This window comes from Biomphalaria glabrata, chromosome 8 (genome assembly GCF_947242115.1).
Source record: "Biomphalaria glabrata chromosome 8, xgBioGlab47.1, whole genome shotgun sequence".
NCBI classification, from domain to species: domain Eukaryota; kingdom Metazoa; phylum Mollusca; class Gastropoda; family Planorbidae; genus Biomphalaria; species Biomphalaria glabrata.
This window is the reverse complement of record NC_074718.1, coordinates 13,624,214-13,644,830: the sequence shown is the minus strand read 5'-3', so window position 1 is coordinate 13,644,830 and position 20,617 is coordinate 13,624,214. Positions and strand designations below refer to the sequence as shown.

At 34.3% G+C, this 20,617-nt stretch overlaps 1 protein-coding gene and 1 long non-coding RNA gene across 3 annotated transcripts in view; both read left to right on the top strand.

Annotated features, from left to right (window-relative positions):
• LOC106059817 (glutamate receptor 1-like) overlaps positions 1 to 20,617 on the top strand; it is a 132,327-nt gene that overhangs the window by 65,836 nt on the left and 45,874 nt on the right. For both annotated transcript variants that reach the window (XR_008779460.1, XM_056038965.1), the window contains exon 4: positions 9,823 to 9,973. Coding sequence is in view for 1 of the 2 variants with exons in the window: in XM_056038965.1 (XP_055894940.1) it covers positions 9,823 to 9,973 (151 nt within the window). In the remaining variant the exon portion in view is untranslated. The remainder of the gene's footprint in view (positions 1 to 9,822; positions 9,974 to 20,617) is intronic.
• LOC129927785 (uncharacterized) lies at positions 14,187 to 20,073 on the top strand. The gene is made up of 3 exons (XR_008779461.1): positions 14,187 to 15,115; positions 15,593 to 15,702; positions 18,187 to 20,073. It is a non-coding gene; the product is annotated as an uncharacterized LOC129927785 (long non-coding RNA).

The following is a 20,617-nucleotide window of genomic DNA, read 5'->3' as shown; positions in this document are numbered from 1 at the left end:
GATCTAAAAAAACACACAGACATACACTCTCTTAACATGCTACATTCGCTAGCCTATAGATGAATGCATTAAAGTTTAAACCAAAGGTGATGTCATATCAAAGAGCAAAGCGGAACATAAATTTTAAATATTTCTTTTATGATTTTTTAGTATTTTTATCATATTATTAGGAAAACCATCGACTTGGCAGAGTTTAAGTCATTGGTTGACAAGCATGACTAGATTGACCTAGGGACACCGGTAGGGCGTTATCATCTTCTTTTTTTAATTAACGTCTGTAATTTATATGATTAGATAAGAATATATCAATATTTTAAATTCATAATATTATTAAAATATCTTATCTTATCTTACTTATAAAAATGTGTGGGCCGGATCGTATGGTAATGCTAGGGCCGAATTCAACACAGAGTCTGTCTTTGATCTTTGTCTTTCTGTGTTTTTTGTATTATTTAAATGATATCATATATCGTTACGTTATTATAATTTTGACAGGAAGTGCACTCTCCTAACACAGAATTAAAAAAAAAAACAACAAGTTAATGCGCATGCTCAGTCGACATTTGAGGATTCCAGATTTGATTCTGCTTGATGCAAGTTTAATGAGTTTAGATGCAAAAAGTGGCTCTGTTTTATGGACCGTAAGAAATGGAGAGAGCTTTGAGGGCAGGAAAGTAGAGACAGAGAGAGGGAGTGAGTGTATATATATGCGTGTGTGTGTGTGTGTGTGTGAGAAATAGAAAGAGAGAATTGAAGTTTGTTGTGAGAGATCTTCAGATCAAACATCGTCTTCAAATCTCTGGTTTGTAGGCTTGCAAACTAACCAGCAAGAGGAAGGGGAGAGAAATGTTGGACGTGGGGTGAAGGGGGGGGGGATTGAGCGACTTACTGTCCCATTGCTCTTTTGTGGACCTCGCGCCGTCAAGGGAAGCAACCAAGCGTCCTGGTCAGCTTCCAGTAATCAGATTACTGCCCGCATTCCGGAAACTTTCCCCCAAAAAAGATAGAGAGAACGTGAGATAAAACATCAGCCATTGGCTACAATTTTTTTTTATTCTTTTTCTGTTGCTCGTGCAAAAGACATTACAATGCAATCAAAGAAAACAAAAAAAAACTTCGGAAAGAGAATTCAGAAGAAAATAAATAATGTTTGTTTTTTCCCCATTGAACTAATTTATCTCCCTTTGACAACTATTTCTGTTTCAATTTTGGTAATTGTGGAATTCTATTCCATGTTTAAATTTATTGCTCTGGAGTATAATCATTGCAATATAGGCGAGAAGAGAAGAGAGAGGCATCGGTAGCTTCATAGCATCAATCTTTTTATGTACATTTGTTATCGATAGATAAAGGTATCCGCTATTGTAAAGAAAAATAACTGATATTTATAATAATAATAATAATATTAATAATAATAATAGCAACACGTGACGCATACAGAAGTGGAGCTGTTTTGTAATGAATAAAACACAGAAATGAGAGATCTAAGATGATATCACATTGTGGTAGTAATGTATAATTCCCCACACACAGCTCCCCACCAATGCATCAGATTGTGGAGCCTGTGAGTTCCTATGTTGTTCAACAACTTTGTATTTGCTTCCCTTTGAGAATGTTGAAAACTATAAATAGATCAGTCCCTGTGTCGGCCCCATCGGCTCTCTGTGAATGCCAACGGCTCCATTAAAAAAAAAGTTCGTGAACTTGTTACTTATTTTATGTCTGCGTTCTTAGATGGTACTTGCAAGGCTGATTTTCAAAAATTCAATTTCTGACCTTTTGTTTCTGAGGCCCACGGTTAATAAGGGTATTATGTGTCCAGCACAACAACCATCCGTCTTTACTTTTCCCCAACTAGTGTTAGAGCTGGGTGGACGCACAGGCGCCCAAAGATCCCGAAGTTTAAAATCACAGTCTTTGCCAGGATTCTAACCGTGGACCCCAAGCGCTTTACCGCTCAGACTCCGTGCTTCCACAAGGCCGATATATGTCTCTTCTTAATTTCTTAGTGTGGCTGCATTTCCTGAACCACTCAACAGCCCCCCCCCCCTCCCTCACAGGTCTCCCTAAATCTGCATGCTCTCATTTAATAACCGATGATTTCTAAAGTCTAACCGAACAAATACCGATGTTGGCTGAGTAGATAGAACTAGAAAGTTTGACAGCTGCATTGACTTTCATGAGGCGAAATCAATATTCTATTACACAATGATCGTGTTTGCAATACAAAATGTTATTATATAGGCTACTGATTGGGTACTGAATGGAGCGGATAGAGTCTGAGAACTTAAGAGATTAAACATAAGAAGATAGGACAGACGTAAAAGAGAGCAGAGACATTTATAACAAGCGAATATTCACTTTTGATAAGAGTAATACTACTAGTCAAATCAGTGAATTTAGAGACATTTCACACTTCAGGACAGAAGACTAAAATTTTTATAAATTACAGTAATACATAAAACAATGAATTATAACTTACACATTCCTCGTTCCATATGCTAGGACAAATTTGTACAAATGTTCCTTCTTCCCTAGCGCTATTAGAGCATGGAATGGGTTGCCTGAGCCAGCCAGAAAAAAAACAGTGACTTGGCAGAATTTAGAGCATGAAACGGGTGACTAAATCATCCAGGAAAGCCAATCACTTTGCAGAATCTCTAATTAACATGCACGAGGACATATGGACAAATGGATATGTGTAGGACCTAACTATCTCTCTCTTTTTATTTTTAATGTTAGAATTGTCTGTATTTTGTAAGATAAGAAAAGATGGCTTGCTGCTCATTGCAATAACTATGCTATAAACCTAATGGGCTAACAGCGTAAATTAACTTAACTAACAGGTGTAAATATTTAAATATTAAAATGCATATACAATTCTCTTCAACCATTCCTGACACCATCAAGAAGTCCTTAGGGATCGCAAAGACATTCCTTCAGGTAACAGTGCCAGGTAACAGAAGAAGAGGCAGACAGAGAAAATGATAGGAATACAATATAAAAGAATGGACAGGCCAGTCATAGAAAGCGATTCTATCCACGGCAGAAGAAAGCGTGTTCAGAGTGTTCAGAGTGTTCAGCGTGTTCAAACTAATAAGACGTAAACCATATTTAATGTAAAGATGATCTTATTTTTTTTTTTTTAATTACGGTTAAACCAGAATTTTCAGTGTGTGTGTTTTTTTTGTTGTTGTTGATGTTCTGTTTTGTTTTAAACTGCCAAATGTCTCGGAATGAGCCGTCTTCAAAATATCAGTCCAGTTTACAGGCATTGTACTTTTTCAACCCATGAAGAGTTTGCAAGCTAATAGATGAAATAGTAATAACCCAAAATTTATTGATGAATATCTTTCAATATTGGTGAGAGGATATAGAGTTTAAGAACGTAGCTCATCACATCTTCAATCTACAAGAACTCTCTCATTTGTCTCTCTTTTGTCTCTCTTTTTATCTCTCTTTTGTCGCCCTCTCTCTTTTATACGTTTTAACGATTTCCAACTGTGGCCTACGGTTAACGAGGGTGTCATGTGGCCTGCACAACGACCAACCGCCTTTACTTTTCCCCAACTAATTTCAGGTACCCATTAGAGCTGGGTGGACTCAGAGGCGCCCAAAGACCCCGAAATTACCACAAGGTCTAAATGGGGAACTTGACTTTTTTTTTTATATGTCCGTGAGTCAAGTGTCGGTAAACCAGTTGTATGGTAACCAAATTTCAGTGAGCCATTGGTCTGGTGAAGCAATGGTTGGATGAACCATTTTTACGTTTTTTCATGGTTGTGGCTTAATTGTAAAGCGATTGACTTTCGAACCTTAAAGTCCCGGATTCAATTCTCGGCGAAGACTGGGTTTTTTTTGTTGTTTTTTTTTGAGTTACGGGATTTTAAGGATGCCTCTGAGTCCACCCAAATCTAAAGGGTAACTGACGCTAGTTGGAGAAAGTCAAGATGGTTACCGTTGTGCTGGTCACATGACACCCTCGTTAATCGTCGGCCATAGAAACAGATGACCTTTACATGATCTTACCTATAGATCGCTAGGTCTGAACGGTTAATTAACTTAACGTTTACCGTTAACTGTGAACCATTGGTCGTGTTCCACCCCCACCCTTTCTTCAAAAAAAAATATCTTAGTCGTTGAACACGTATTACTGTAGTTAACACACACACACACACAACAGCAGCCAGGTCCCAAGTTTATTGATTGGTTTCAAGTTCATGTTTCAAATAGCTTCAAAAAAAGATGAAAATGACTTTAAAAATTATCAGATCATTTACAAAGACAAAAATATGAATTCTATTACAGAGCAAGCACTGAAGGAAAGAGTTGGTAAAAACAAAATGAAAAGCAGGATTAAAAAATAACGAAAGAAATATTATCGAACCAAAAAAAAAAAAAAACAAGAGTTCTTTAGTAATAAGAGAAATTGCATGACAAAGACAGAGTAGTGGAGAAAGGAAAGAAACAAGAAAAAAAAGAGAAATAGTCGGAGAGCATTAACTAGAGAGTGTACAAAGAGAAGAAGAGAGACTTTAAAGAGAGGGGGGAAAAGAGAGAGACAAGCAAAATATAAAAATACTTCTAAAAAACAAAAAAGCTTATACAAGGGGAAAACTCTAAATTTACAACTATAACTTTCAATAATGTAGAATTTATTTTCCTTTTTTTTCGAAATCCAGCAAAATAATTAATTACCAATTATTAATTGACTAACTGGTTAACTCTTGTTGTTGATCCATGTTTTGTTAGGTACGATAAATAATTGTGTTAAGTTTCAACTTGATCAGAGAACGGAAGTGAGGGAAATTACGTGTACATTTGTCTAAGGAAATAAACCTCCACACATTTCAACTGTAGGATTAATATCCTTTTTCAGTGTCAAACAAAATAAATAATTACTAGTAATTAACTGACTTCATTGGTTAATTTTTTAATTGATTTATATTTTGTTAGGTGCAATAAATAATTGTTCAAAGTTTCAACTTGATCCGAGACTGGGTGTTGGAGAAATAACGTGTACAAAATTTTTACCAAACAGACAGAGTGAGTTAATATAAGCTTTGTAAAAAAACAGAGTGAAAAGTGTGCTTGTGTTTAATGGATGAATTCTTAAAAGGGAGAGAAAGAAAAAAAGTATTTAGAAATGTGTCCATTGAAAGTTCAGTGTTGTTTATGGGATAACTCGACAAAGAGTACACACCAATTAGAAGCAGTTATCTTCGGTATCCATGGCAACTATTATCATCATAAACATTGCGTAAAGTCTACCATTAGTCTATACAGCCTCTATACTTTTCCATTCGGCCTTCCCGATGTGTTCTCGATCAATACAGATAGTAAAAGCCTTGATACGATTCTTGCCATGAACATTAATATTTTATTATTTACAACTGGGAATTAGAAAAATAGTTCCGCCTCTATCAGATATTCAATGGAGCCACGCTATGGTAACGTTATAGTTCTGGTCGAGGAATGAGCCCTTGTGTTTATAGACGTTGTTTTTTTTTTTTATACTGCATCTGGAATGTAAACTCATTCTTTTATCTTGAATCAAAATTTATTAATTGGTTAACGCGTCGGACCAAGCTTAAAAAAACAACTATAAATCTGTTTTCTATCTAGAACTGTTTCTATGTTAATATATAATATATAAGGTTATCGTCGAATGTCGTTTCTGAGAACATACACCAACCTAGCACAGTCCAGCTAATTTCTACATAAGACTGTGGGCTAACTGTTCATGTAGAAAAAAAAAATGTAGATATATAATGAACTGTTTACTGAATACAGAGAAATATTTGAGTCAACTTTGGGAATACCCGCTGACAGCATGTTTCAAATAGCCAAATGGAATGTTAAAATGATTACGTTTTACTAAAATTCTAAGGTTCAAAGTAAGCTTTCACGATGTAATAATTAATTTCCCAAAGATATGCCTATACATAAGCTGTCAAATTTCCAGGCAAATAGTTAGAGCCATTTTCGAAATAGTTGTCCACCCAGCAAGGCAGGGCTTAAAACTGCAATCTACGCGGCCATTGTCGGCCCCGAACTTTCATAGGTCCCGCAATAATTCTAGGTGTAAATTATTAAATTTAATCTCTAACAGGGCTTCTTGCCCTCCTGATTTTCCAGGGGCTCCTGAAAACCTCCTAGCTAATAGCTAATCGACTTAATTATTAAAATCTCCTGAAAACTCATTAGAAATCTCGTGAATATTAGACGAAATTGTCATTTTGGGGTGGCAATATGGAAAACGCCAATCCTACGCGCGATTAAAAAAAAAACGGCATTGTCAGATTTCAGTTAATAAAATTGTAATGCAAAGACGAATTTATTTTCTAATACAAAATCTTAGTTCTCACTTATTATCCTTAACCGTACCCAGACTGGGCCCCACTCAATCCATTTCGCATTTGGCCCCGCAATAGTTAGGGCCAGCACTGCCACCCAGTTTCCACCCACCACTAATAATAAAAAGGAAGCTAGTAGTAAGAGTCATTGTAAATATATAAATGCATAAATACTGTGTTCTTAAATTTTGGTTTTACAACTACAAATGGGACTAATGACACTCACTCAAAGGGATGGGGGGATATAAGTACTGTCACTCAAGTTTAGATATCTTTCCAGGGCATTCTTGAAATAAATTCGTTATATTTAATTAGATTTAAAACATAATTCTACAAAGACTAAGCATCAACCAGGACTAGAATATGGAACTTTTCTCAATCTTTTATTTATTTACATATTTTTACTTAAGGGGAAAGAAAGTTTAATTTAGTCATAAGTGCCACTGACATAATAATAATTTCATTGTAAACAAATAAAAGAAATACGTTTAAAAAAGAAAAAAAAAGTTTATCTAAGCGACAGAAATTTGAACTTACAATATATACTCTCAATAATGTATAGCTCATTTCCTTTATTAGATTTAAAAGTAATTAATTACTAATAATTAGTTGACTAATCAGTTAATTTTTTAATTGATTCATGTTTTGTTAGGTAAAATATAATATTGATGTATGTTTCAACTTATTCCGCGAATGGGTGTGGGAGAAATAGCGTGCTTAATTATTTAGCTAGACAAAACCCTACATATTTAGCCGTATCTTTGAATACAGAAGGATTAATTTCCCTTTTTGGTATCACACAAAATAATTCATACCAGTAATTAATTGACTAATTTGTTAATTATTTAATTGATTCACGTCTTTTCTATGCGGATGAATAATTGTGCAAAGCTTCAACTTGATCCGAGAATGGGTGCAGGAGAAATAACGTGTAAAAAAGACAGCCAGATAGAGAGACAGAATGAGTTGATATAAGCTTTGTAAAAAAAATACAATAGTTAGTTATAGATCTCTTGCAAAGGACCAACTTTTTCCACTTCCTTCTTGGCTTAGTAAGTTGATGGCACTTTGATTCAGTTTTTTTTTTTTTTGGAGATTACAAGCTAAGGTCATTGAAACAACTTGATAACAGTTATATCTTATACAATGTTTAGAACTAAAGTTTTATGTTATACAAGTTTAATGCTGGAGATTTCTATGGGTTTATGTCTGGGTTTCGACTTTACTGTGCGACAGATTTGTACGTGGTTAACTAGCCTCGCTCTTGGTTTTTTCTGGTACCGGAAGTGGATGAGATGGGGGAAACTGGAGTAGGGATTACTTGGTGATGTAGTTGGATCTTTTGTGACCTGATGAGGAGGAAGACTTCAGGGGACACAAACTGGCACAGTCAGAGAGTTTTGCTCAGAGTTATCCGAGAGTAAGCAAGATTAAAGAAGAGAGCAAGGGAGGGTTGGTGGAGAGTAAAAAAAAAGCAATAGAAAAATATGACTTTTTAAAAAACAAAGATTATATAAAGGAAAGAACCGCTAATTACTGCCATGTATAGGAAAATGGCAAGGAGCTTAGCCCCCATTCTGCTATATGAAACAATACCAATAAATAAGTTTTAATGGATTAGCTAAATGTTTAATTTTTGGATCGGTTTATATATTGTCATCGAATGTGAATAATTATGCGAAATTTCAACATGACCCAACAATGGGAAGTGGAAGGAAAAAATGTTATTACGTTAAAAGGGGATTAAATCCATATATATATATATATATATATATATATATATATATATATATATATATATATATATATATATATATATATATATATATATATACACACATCTCTATTAAGTAGCATTCATTCCCCTTATTTCGATATGAAACAAAATGATTAATCACCAATAAAAAAATTGGCTATTTTTCAAATGTTTTTATGTCTTTTCAGATACAACGAATAATTGTGTAAAGTCTTAGCTTGATCCGAGAATGGGAAATGGGAGAAAAAATCTTTTTGCCAGCTTTTTTACCAGACAGACAGATAGACAGACAGAGTGAATAGATATAACTTTTGTAAAAATGTGAAGAGTTAAACAGTTAAGCGCATGGCTTCAGAACCGATGATCTTGGGTTCGAATTACGGTGAAGACCGGAATTTTGAGCTTTGGGATTTTTAGGACACCCCCTGAATCCACCAAACTCTAAAGGCTACCTGACTCTAGTCAGGGAAATTGAAGATGGTTGGTCGTTGTGCTAGCCACATGTCACCTTCGTCAACCGACGGCCATAGAAACAGAACAATTACATTATCTGCCCTATAAATCGTAAGTTTTAAAGGGGGTGCTCTAAGGAGTTAACAGGGGTTAACAGATTTATTTTCAATATAAATAAATACAAAATGGTGTCATTATCATAGCCTTTTAGTTATGTGATAGTTACTTTTACATCAAAAATATATGATTAATAAAAGGGATTGTTACACCTGTAAAAACGATAGCCCTTCAACTAGCCCTGTGATACGGAGACATGGTATAATCCTGACAAGATGACTTGACGTCATTATGAAATAGTTGGGCCAATGGAAGATTCTCACGATAAACTGACCAATGTCAAGGACGCAAAAATGAGCTTCAGAATTATCTAGTAAATAAAACTTTCAAAAAGAAGAGGTTAAATAAAACTTGATCCTGCAGAGCTCAAATGTATGTTGCAGTTAGGATGTAACTTTAAAAAAAAATACTTTATCCACTCTCCCTTTATTTTGTACACCCGATACACCAAATCTATCTAAAGGTTTTCCGCCATGTTTGAAATTCTCCAATAAATCTCCATAACATAAAGTCAAATCTAGCAATAGACCATATGTATTTTTTCACAGCGACATTTCCGTGAAAAAGATAAACTTCACGAGTTAAAAAATTGTGTATACACAAAAATGTGATGTATTTTTAGCTCCTTACTTTGGTGATACTTATTTCATGACGTGTACGCCTAAAAAAAGCCTTGATGCTATGAAAACTTACTTTTGATTTCTGTGAATGTATGCTCCTCGTACAGGAGAATATTCTTATCTAGACTACCTTAGAGTGAGCGTCTGTAAGGTGTTAATAGACACGCAGATTCGACAAAGTATACTAATGTATTGGCAAGTGCTTGGGTTAGCTGAGTGGCTAACATCGTTTGGCTCAACGTCGAATCTTGATGTAGACAATGTATTTTTATATTCAAAATTTGATACGATCTAAATTGTGTTTCCTACGCTCTTTATCCCAGCTACCCCCTTCCTCTTCTACAGTCCCAGAAAGGCAATTAAAAAAACAAAATAGCCGTAACATTCAACTATTCTTTTCTAGAAAAAAAAGTGAAGAACCTTGGTTGCAAGCAAAGTCTCAGCACTCATGTAATGAAATTATTTGAAACAAAAAATATGCAACGTATAATCGAATGTTCTACTTATTTTTTGTTGACAGTCTGCCGCCAGATGACGCAAGGGGTGTTTGCTATTCTTGGCCAAAAGTCGTACCAGTCAGCTGACATTGTCAAGTCGTTGACCTCGACCTTCCGCATGCCTTTTATCACGCCGTCCCTTGCTCAGTCCTCAGTGTTGGGAGGTTCATCCAGGTGAGTGTCCAGGTAGCTCAAGCAACTAGCACCTTTCTATAGGAAGTCTCTTACAAGTTAGTCTCAGTTAACAAATTAGTATTACAAAGCTTATATCAACTCACTCTGTCTGTCTTTCTGTCTGTCTGGTAGAAAGTGTGTACACGTTATTTCTGCCACACCCATTCTCAGATCAAGCTAAAATCTCACACAATTATTCATTGACATAGACAAGACATGAATCAATTTTAAAAAGTAAACAATTAGTCAATTAAATACTGGAAATTGATTATTTAGTTTGGTACCAACAAGGTAAACTAATCCTTCAGTATTCACATATATGGCTTTATTTGTTGGGTTTAGTCCCCTTAAAAAATTGTTCACTCTATTTCTCCCTCACGCATTCTCCGATTAAGTTGATACTTTAAACTTCTTGTACCTAAGAAAACATGAATTAATATGAATTATTGGTAGTTAATTATTTTGTTTGATATCAAACAGAGACATTTCTAGTACATTTTTTATATATATAGTTTTAAGGGCAGAGCTCTTCACCTTTAGATAAGCTTTTTGACAAAACAACGATTTTTTTTTATTGTTCTTGTTTTAACTCTAGACGCGACTGGGAGTGTTGCTTAATCTCTCTCTCTCTCTCTCTCTCTCTCTCTCTCTCTCTCTCTCTTTAAAATGAAACTCTTTAATTTTATAGTGAAAATCAACCCAACACCTTATGAAAGGATTCATCTGATAACACTCTCTTCAAACCAAGCCGTGTTCGTAACAGTTTTGGATCGATAGTTAAAACGTGGGACTATTGCCGTAGTGATAGCCAATTTGTCCCTGGCTCTCGTGGTGATTTGGTTTCCATGTAGAGTTTTACATTAAAAAAAAAAAAAGGCTTTTAATTATAGAAATGTTATGTTTACTGGAAGTCGATATAGATGCAGAAGAAGTGCGCGGTTCTAATCTTTTGTGGTAGATGGCTTATGAAGCAGAAGATATATTAAATTCCTATAAAACTAGAATTACAATATAACTTTTGGGAGACCATAAATGTGTATATTTTGAAGGCTATGGACAGAATACCTATCAGAAGGGTCTTGACTATTCAGCTTTAAATTCACTGAGGTAGATTCCAATCTAGATGATGTAAAGGTTATCTGTTTTTTGTGGCTGTCGGTTAACGAAGGTGTCATGTGACCAGCACAACGACCAAATACCTGAACTTTCTCAACGTATGTCAAGTGCTCGAGGACTCTGGGACGTCCTAAAACTTCTGAAGTTGGAACTCAAGACTGCTTGGGTTGGAAGACTAGGGCTTTATCCGCTGTGCCACATTTTCCACTAAAATCTTAATATATAAACTTTATTTTTAATGTGAAAAGAGTTTTAAGAATACGAATTTAGTTGTTGCTGTATTTTTGTTGTCGTTGTTTAGCTATTATTGTTGTTGTTGTTTATGTTGCTATTGTTATTGTTATTGTTGTTGATGTTTCTGTGGTAGTTATAATTGTTGATGATGATGTTTTTGTTATTGTTTTGTTATTGTTGTTGTTGTTATTGTTTTGTTGTTGTCGTTGTTGTTGTATTTGTTGTTGTACTTGTTTTTTGTTGTTGTTGATTCTCTTTTTTTAAACATGGCATGAACTCGTTTCATGACTACTATCTTGAACAATCGTGCATCCATTTTTTTAAAAATACAAACTTCTTAGACAGAAAATGAAAATGTCAAAATTCTGAGAAGGTAAATTGGAAGATTGATGTTAGAACTAACAAGTATTAGAGTATTATTAGAGTGATTTATTGTATTAAGATTGAACAGATTTCAGACTTGTTCTTGAAGACTTGAGATTGGCTAAATATGTTTTGATGAAAAAGAAAGACATTTATGGAGAAAATTATCTGAATCACATTCTCTGTTTGATTGTCTGTTTAATTGTCTGTTTGATTGTCTGTCTCATTGTCTGTTTCATTGTCTGTTTCATTGTCTGTTTCATTGTCTGTTTCATTGTCTGTTTCATTGTCGGTTTCATTGTCGGTTTGATTGTCAGTGCTGCAGAGATTGGATCTCAATTCTCCCATCACATTTGTTCACTGTCACACTCCTCTAAAATCGTTCAAAAGTTTTTATCGTCGCTTAGCGTTCAGCGTTTTTTTTGTATACACCGTCATCTTCTCAACTGAACGTATTGGACACACCTCCCCCTAACTCTCCTCAAGGGAGTCACAGAGCGAACCTGATTGATGTTCAAAAATGAATGCCCTGACCTAGTCTGCACGAATGAATTAATAATGAAAGCATTAACTCAGGAACGTCTGCAGATTGACATCAATACTTGGACTAAGAGAGACATTTTATCGTAGTAGAAACGTAGTTCCTGAATCAAAGTCTCGTCCTCTCTTACCTAGTTAACCCCCTTTTTTTCAAATAGAATTATTCAATATTTCTATATACATCTTAAGCCACTGGTTATTTGTATTTAACGGCTTACCTAAGGGAATAAGGGAATTAATAAACCATGCTCATGTTTTGACTACTTTACCTTAGCACATGTGGATGTTGATGTGATGATTGGAAAATTAAGAAAGAAAGGGTTGCGATCTTGAGTGTTGGCCTGCATGTATTAATGTGCCCAATATTTAGCACACATTTAGAATCAGACTTGGATTCTACCTCGCCGTTCGGCTCACTGGGCGGCAAGTTGTCTAAATAGAAGGAGGTGTCTACAATGTTTGATGTCTCTTCCTGAATGATGCTCACTGTCCTGAGATTCTCCGTGAAAGTGCGGCACCATGTTATACGACAAAGTCCCTGTTTGCGTTTTCCTGGTTTGAGCATATATCTCAGTGTTATTCTGTTGGAGAGCATGTCCCTCAGACCTCATGCGACGCTCGGCCACAACCTAGCTAAGTGATGGAGTGGACGTTCTCAGCCATTGCTTCAGAGACACATTTAGCCTCTGAGTTTTTGTAGATCCAAGTCTAAAGTCGCAGCTAGGATGGCGATTGTGTAGAGAATATATACAAATAACTAAAACCATAGACTATATATTACATGGACTGCCAACACTAAGGAAACTAAGCATAAGTTCCTTTCACCGAGGCGTCCTTGGTTGCGTGGTAAATTGACTTCCGGTAGAATTTGTTACTATATAAAGAAACTATTCCCGAAGATTTTTACCATCAATTTTACAGCAAATCATAAATGGAAACTTAATTGTCATATACGATGTTACAGAGGTAAGTGTGCACAAATCAATTTGTGACTTAGATCTATGACTATAAAGCTTTGTAACTGATTTCCTTAGCCAATATAGATAATTAGCCAAGCCTGTATTTCGTGTATTCTTGTTTACGACATTAATTGTCTGCTAATTGGTGCTGCCAGTTTGGATTATTTGTTTTTCTTTTTTTTTTTTGATCACATTTGATAATTATTATCTTTATTTTTACAATGTATATTTTAAATGTGATAAGCGATTTACTGAAAGAGTCAATACATTTCTGAGAGTGTCATTTATTAATTTTGTATATAATGGGTGATACAGGCCTAAGTTAAGTCTGTGAATGAGTCAGTCTAAATAAATTAACAATATAGTGAGTCAATAATTTTAAGCCTACAATCTTACATCTTTACCAACTTTTGTTCAGATCTACAAATATTTTTTTTTATTCAATTTGATTTAATTTCAAGATAATGTGCATTTTTATCTATAGTAATGGAAAATCAACCATAAAAAAAAAATCAACGATGTATGTATGACTAACTGAAAAATCTGCATAAAAATTTCGGCCTTCAAGTTTTTAGTGTTTTTTTTTTTAACTAACTAGAATCCCATATAACATCAAATTCTTCTAAAAGCTATAAAAAGATCTGATATTGTTTCGAATATATTCGCCCAATAAAATTTTAGAATCATTTAGGCTCTACTTCACTAGAAAGTGATTGTACACATAAACATGTAGACTTTCACCCAGATGTAGTGACCTATGGCTATAAACTTTATCTACAAATACGAACTTACACACAACACACTACTACACTACTATATATATATATATATATATATATATATATATATATATATATATATATATATATATATATATATATATACATACACATATATATATATATATATAATAGAACACTAAACACTATTTATGTAAATGCCCATTTTTAAGTTTGTAAAATAATAATTTGTTTTTATAACAAATCTGGCTATGCCTATAGTACTTTTAACAAAATTATGACTAAAAATATTATGAACGTCGAGTCTCTAGATTCATCATCTTTGTGTGTCTGATAAACCCAGAGAATGAAGATATAGAATCTATATAGGCCCCCTATTATATAGAATCTAGCTTTAGTTGACTCTAGACTAGATCTAGGATAATTTCAAGTCTAGATGTTCAGCTTCATCTTACCTTGATCATGATGATTAATTTTAATCTGACTTCCTGACTTGTTAACTTAAACTTCGTCTTACTTAGCCCTTAGGCGCTTCATATGTGAATCATGAATGGAAGTGCTTGGCTCACAGTGTCACAGATCGTTCTTTAAACTATTTGAAGATCTACTTTATCTTTACTAACGACTCTAATCTATATCTAGTTTATGTCTATATTTTATATGATAATAATAGACATAGACTCTTATACTTATAATAAAGACAAAGTTATAAGATCTAGATCTAGAATCTGTATCTAGATCTATTCCCATTTGTGATTTATACACTACAGATTTAATGTTTCTGATGAGCAATACTACTATCTACAGCCATGCCCATTAACATAGGCCCTACTCATGTACTAGATCTAGCTCTTTTGATCACAACTCATATCTTGCCTAGATATAAACAACTGTACTAGATTGGACTAGACATTCTAATCGGTTCTATTTTCGTTTTTCATTATTCTCACATATTCTAGTAGGCAATAGGTACCAAATTGTGCTATTTATTCACTGTAGATCTAGATCTTAACTTTTCTCTTAACTACCAAAGAAGTACACAAAGGATGTTGAAAGGTACCCAAAGGGCTCTTATTGCTACCATTCAATGTGTGGAATCAAGTATTTACCCAGATACTGCCACAATATGCTCTTATTGTTTTCAAAGGAGTTTTCACACAGTGCCAGAAGCTGTATAAATACATTTAACAGTAAGTTTTTAAGTAATTAATCATTTATTTTTAAACGTTATGTAAGTCTATTTTAATTGTAAGAATCCATGTGCTATTTTATTTAAAGCTAACTTATAGGTGAATATTTACACAATATTGTTGTTATGTTGTAAATAAAACATATTATATTCCCTCCAGCCTGTGCAGGGTATTTCTAAAGTGATAATTTTCTCATGCAGGCCAATACCACTCTTTTGTTATCTAAGGTGTTTTCCTTCAAATTATACTTTCTTGCATAAGAATTAAATATATTATGCAACAATTCTCAATTAGAAATACAGATTAACCAGTTATCTTGGTGGAAAAGGATGTCAGATGAGTTGAGAAAATGCTTAAAGAAAGTCTTTACATAATTCTTTGAACTAAGTCACTATAAATATTTTGGAGATTTTTAAAATTTAATTAGAATTTTATTATTGCTTACATTAAAAGCAATTGTTCTTTTCTTTTCCGCAGATGTATATTTCAAGAAGAAATGATGCTTTCTTATTTCTAAGAGTTTATCAATAGGATGAATGCCACAAAACTCACTTGTTATGCCAGAAACTCTTCCTACGAAACTTCCAGTAAGTAAAAAAAAAAGTAAAGTTTCCCTTTCAGACCTTGTGATCGATAGGGCAGATGATGTAAAGATCATCTGTTTCTGACCATTCTGTTGCCTACGGTTAACGAGGGTGTCATGTGGCCAGCACAGTGACCAACCGCCATTACTTTCCCCAACTAATGTCAGGTACCCATTAGAGCTGAGTGGACTCAGACTCAAATTAAAAATTCCAGTCTACACCAGGATTTGAACCCCGGTCCCCGGTTCGGAAGCCAAGCGCTTTACCGCTAAGCCACCAGGCCTCCTTTCAGTAAGTAGGGCAGCTTAAAATTTAATACTTTTATCTTAGTGCAAAAAGAATAAAAGCTGTCTTCAAATTCTCCCTTTAAATTTGCAAAGATATGTTTATAATTTAATGTATGCAGTAAAAAATTATGTTTCAAACACTCAGTACAATATTCAATGACTCTCTTTATTTGGGTTACCTCAGCATGCTTGTGCAGAAAATTTCCTGAATTTTTTTTAAAATCTGTTCCCTTCACTTTCAAGTGCATTTAATCATTCATTAAATTTTCATAATATTACTGAATATAATGTCAAAGATTAAATATTGTTATTATTATACTATTCCTTTTTTTTTGTAATATTTTAGTTTCATAATATGTTCCCATAGCATTTTTTGTGTAAAACCTCTAATTTTGTTGAACTACACAAAGAACTTTTCAACACTCTGTCCAAAGGAAAACAAGAGCCCTACGTCAATTTTGTAACGGAGGATGAAGTGACATTGTTATTTAAGAGAGTAGACGTAACAAAAGCTTGTGGACCGGACAAAATTAGTGGCAAGCTGATCAAGCTATGTGCAGAGCAAATTTCTTCTATCTTCTGTCATATCTTTAACCAGTCATTGCAAACGTGCGTAATTCCAAACATCTGGAAAACTTCAGAAATCATACCAGTGCCTAAGAAACCAAAAATAGATTGCTTAAATGATTTCCGCCCAGTAGCACTAACACCTATTGTTATGAAATGTTTTGAAAAATATACTCTTAAACAACTTGTAGCAAAAGTCAATAACAGCCTAGACCCTCACCAATTTGCATACAAAGCAGCTAGAGGAACTGAGGATGCCATTCTATTGCTTTTGGACCAGCTTTATAAGCATCTCGATATACCCAAAACATATGCACGAGTCCTCTTCGTAGATTTCTCCTCGGCTTTCAATACCATACAGCCACATCTAATGATAAACAAACTGAGTAACTTAAATGTAAGCCCTTACTTGCAAGCATGGGTTCTAAACTTTTTAACCCAACGGCCCCAGTATGTTAAAGTCAACAACACCAAATCGTCAACTCGAGTACTATGTACGGGTGCTCCACAAGGTTGTGTACTTTCTCCTGTGCTATACACTCTTTACACTAATGACATAAGAAGCATCTATGACTCAGTTAAACTCATTAAATTCGCTGATGATACTGCCATAGTCGGTCTTATTTCAGGAGACGAAACTCAGTATCGAAGCTCGATAGAAGAGTTTACAAACTGGTGCACCGACAACTTTCTAGAACTGAATGTAACAAAAACTAAAGAACTTATAATAGATTTTAGAAAGAAAAAACAAACTATACGTGAACTGCAAATAAACACTACATCTATAGAACAAGTAAAGGCATATAAATATCTAGGCATTATCATCAACAACAAGCTTTCATGGGAAGACCACCTTGGAACTCTGACAAAGAAAACAGCCCAGCGACTCTTTTTTCTATACAAACTCAACAGTTTTAAATTAAACAAGAAGATCCTTGAGACATTTTACGGCGCGACAGTACAAAATCTGCTAACATACGGAATAAGTTGTTGGCAAGGCAACGCCTCATCTAAACTGTTGCAACGTCTAGAAAACATCATTAAAAAAGCATCAAAAATTACACTCACAACATTACCACATTTAAAGGAACTTTTTGAACAAACGTGCCTAAGAAAAATCGAAAAAATCTTGGAAGACAACGGCCACCCGCTCCATCAGAACTACGCCAGGTCGTCGCGAAGTGGGCGACTGCTGTCAATCAAAACAAGAACGGAGCGGTACAAAAACTCGTTCGTACCTCACTCGGTCAGACTCTATCACCGCCACTCATTGATCAGGGAACATGAAATGCACCAAGATACCTGTGTGTAGTCGCTGAATGAACTCTTTATGTTGTCTGTTGTATTTATGTGTATTTTTCTGTTGTGTTGTCTTTATATGAGAAACGAGTCCTTGTAATCACAACAAATTTCCGTAAGGATCAATAAAGCAGTCTTAGTCTTAGTCTTAGTCTTAGTCTTACTTTACTATACTCCTAATATACTTTTTAAGGAACTGTTTTGTTAGATGTTTTCAGAATTGATTTTATCTGTAAAGGACTTGAACATATGGAAGTTTGGTACTATATGAAACTAAGATTGAATTGGTGACTTGTTATGAATTTAATGTATGTTGTTTCTATTCCATCAACAGTACTAGAATTTGTCCAGTGCCTGTGATCCTCTGAGTTGAAGGAGAATGTGCTCCATAATACCTACTAGGAGCTTGCTGATAGCTGGAAGTTCATGAATACTATGTTGTCCTTGATTTGATGATTCTGAAAACTACCATTTCTGAAGACTTGAGCATTATTTCTATAATTTAAAAAAATCTTTTCAGGAAATATTGTGTTTATAATATTAAGAAAGGGAAGATAATATTGTTCTTACTAATATTATTGACTTATTAAAATAGAAAGCACATCATTACCAATATTCACTTGTCAATAAATGTTAGCATTATTCAATTTTTAGTTACATGTTCAAACTATTAAATTTTATTATTTAAATTATAGCAACTTTCTCTTTCAGTCCAGCTTAAGATACATTCCTGTAAAAAGTCTATAATAATAAGTTAATGTCGATGTAGTATTGTTCAAACACTTACAAGTTTAATCATCTATACTTCACAAAAAAAAAGTGTTTGAATGGTTTTCATTTGTTTGTACATCAAATATGTATTAATATAATTATCATTTTTAGATGAAACATTAAATACTGAAGATGACCATCTCAATTTCTGATGTAGGCCTATTCTCATTTCATGAAATAAACAAAATATTATCTGAAATTTCATCCCTTCATGGTAACTGTAACTGGCTTCATAAAATCTCGAAATTCATGAGCAGCTGAGAAAAAAAGAAAAGAAATTCAAACTAGTTAAAAAATGTAAGACTACTTTATGTTACAACAATGGACAGCATCTTTAAAGTTGATTTCAATGCAATCACAAGAAATAATTTTTTCTCTACAATTAGGCCTGCTTTAATGATTTTTTTTTATGTAAATAAATTTTATGCATAGGATTAAATATAACATGTACTTAAGGAGATTTTTTACCTATTATTTCACAATTACAAGTAATTTAAAGTGATACATGTATTGATAACAGAATGTTATTGGAGAAAGTAAAAAAAAAATCTCACTTGTAGTATATCCCTTTCAATTTGAAAGTTAGTGACAATCAAATCAGGTTTGTGGAAGTAGTATGCTCCTTTAATAAAAAAAACAAACAAACAAAAAATGCATTATAAAAAGTTTTCGCTTTAAATAAAAGTTCTCTTGGGTGACTTGAGTAGAAAGTAATAGAAATATGAACTTCATTTAGCAATATGCTCACACTAAGCAGAAGTGGTTTTTACTAGTGAAAATTGTCTGTCCAAATAAGCTATTGAAACTACTGTTAGCTTCACATGATATGAACTGTAAAGTTTGACAGTTCTTCATCTAAGACTTTTAGGTACCGGTATTATCTATCAAGAGCAGGGTAAAACAAGGATGGGTTTTGGCCATCAACACTATTCGGAATTGTTTCGTCTGTACTCTCATAGCGCCTTGGAAGATGGAGTAGGCCCTATATATCCACAGTAGATCGGATGGAAGGCTTCTTAAACTGGCTTGGCCAAAACGAGGAAACTACATAACCTGATTAGGGAACTGATGTTTGACGACGATGCTGCTCTCACTACCTTTCGCAGTAATTATTACAAAGGCTAGTCAATACTTCGACAGCTGCAGATCAATAGTTCAGTCTTACAATAACTCTCACCAAGACAGAAAAAGGGCATAAAAAGTCAACATCATCAAACTCCATTTGAGTGAGGGCTTGAGAGGCTCAAATCTTCTCTTGCAAAAGCCCTGGACAGAAACCCTGCTGTATTGCGTAGTGCATACATGTCACCATACAGATTGAGAATTTTTTGTTCTGACCTGTTGAGATGGAGATCAGCAAGTCTGGGGCAGTCAAACAGAAAATGAGGCACGGGGGCACCAGGATTCGAAATTTGGCCATAGCCGTGAGAAACATGAGGCAACAGGACAGTGGCCTGTCCTGCACCGTGTTATAATAACTTGCCATAAAACATCACAGAATGTACTTTTTCTATTTTATCAACGACAGCATCTAAATGCCAAACATACTTTTCTTACATTTTTCAACTCGGAGAAAACTTTACATCTAGACTTATTACTTTTACTTTAGGCCTACACATAATATAGGACTTTTTTACAACTTATAAACGAAAGGTCATTTTAGCCTGTTATAGTAAGAGCATATAGATCTAAATGTACCGGGTTATCCTTCTGAATAAGTCTTACTATTTGGTTTATATATTTATATATATATATAGGCTATGCTCTCACAAGAACCTCAATTCAATCAATGTCGTAAACAAGAATACACGAAATACAGGCTTGTCTAATTAGTCTATACTGGCTAAGAAAATCAATTATAAAGCTTTACAGTTATAGATCTAAGTCAGAAATTGATTTGTGCACACTTACCTCTGTAACATCTTCTTTAACAATTCAGTTTCCATTCATGATTTGCTGTAAAAGTGGTGGTAAAAATCTTCGAGAATGGTTTC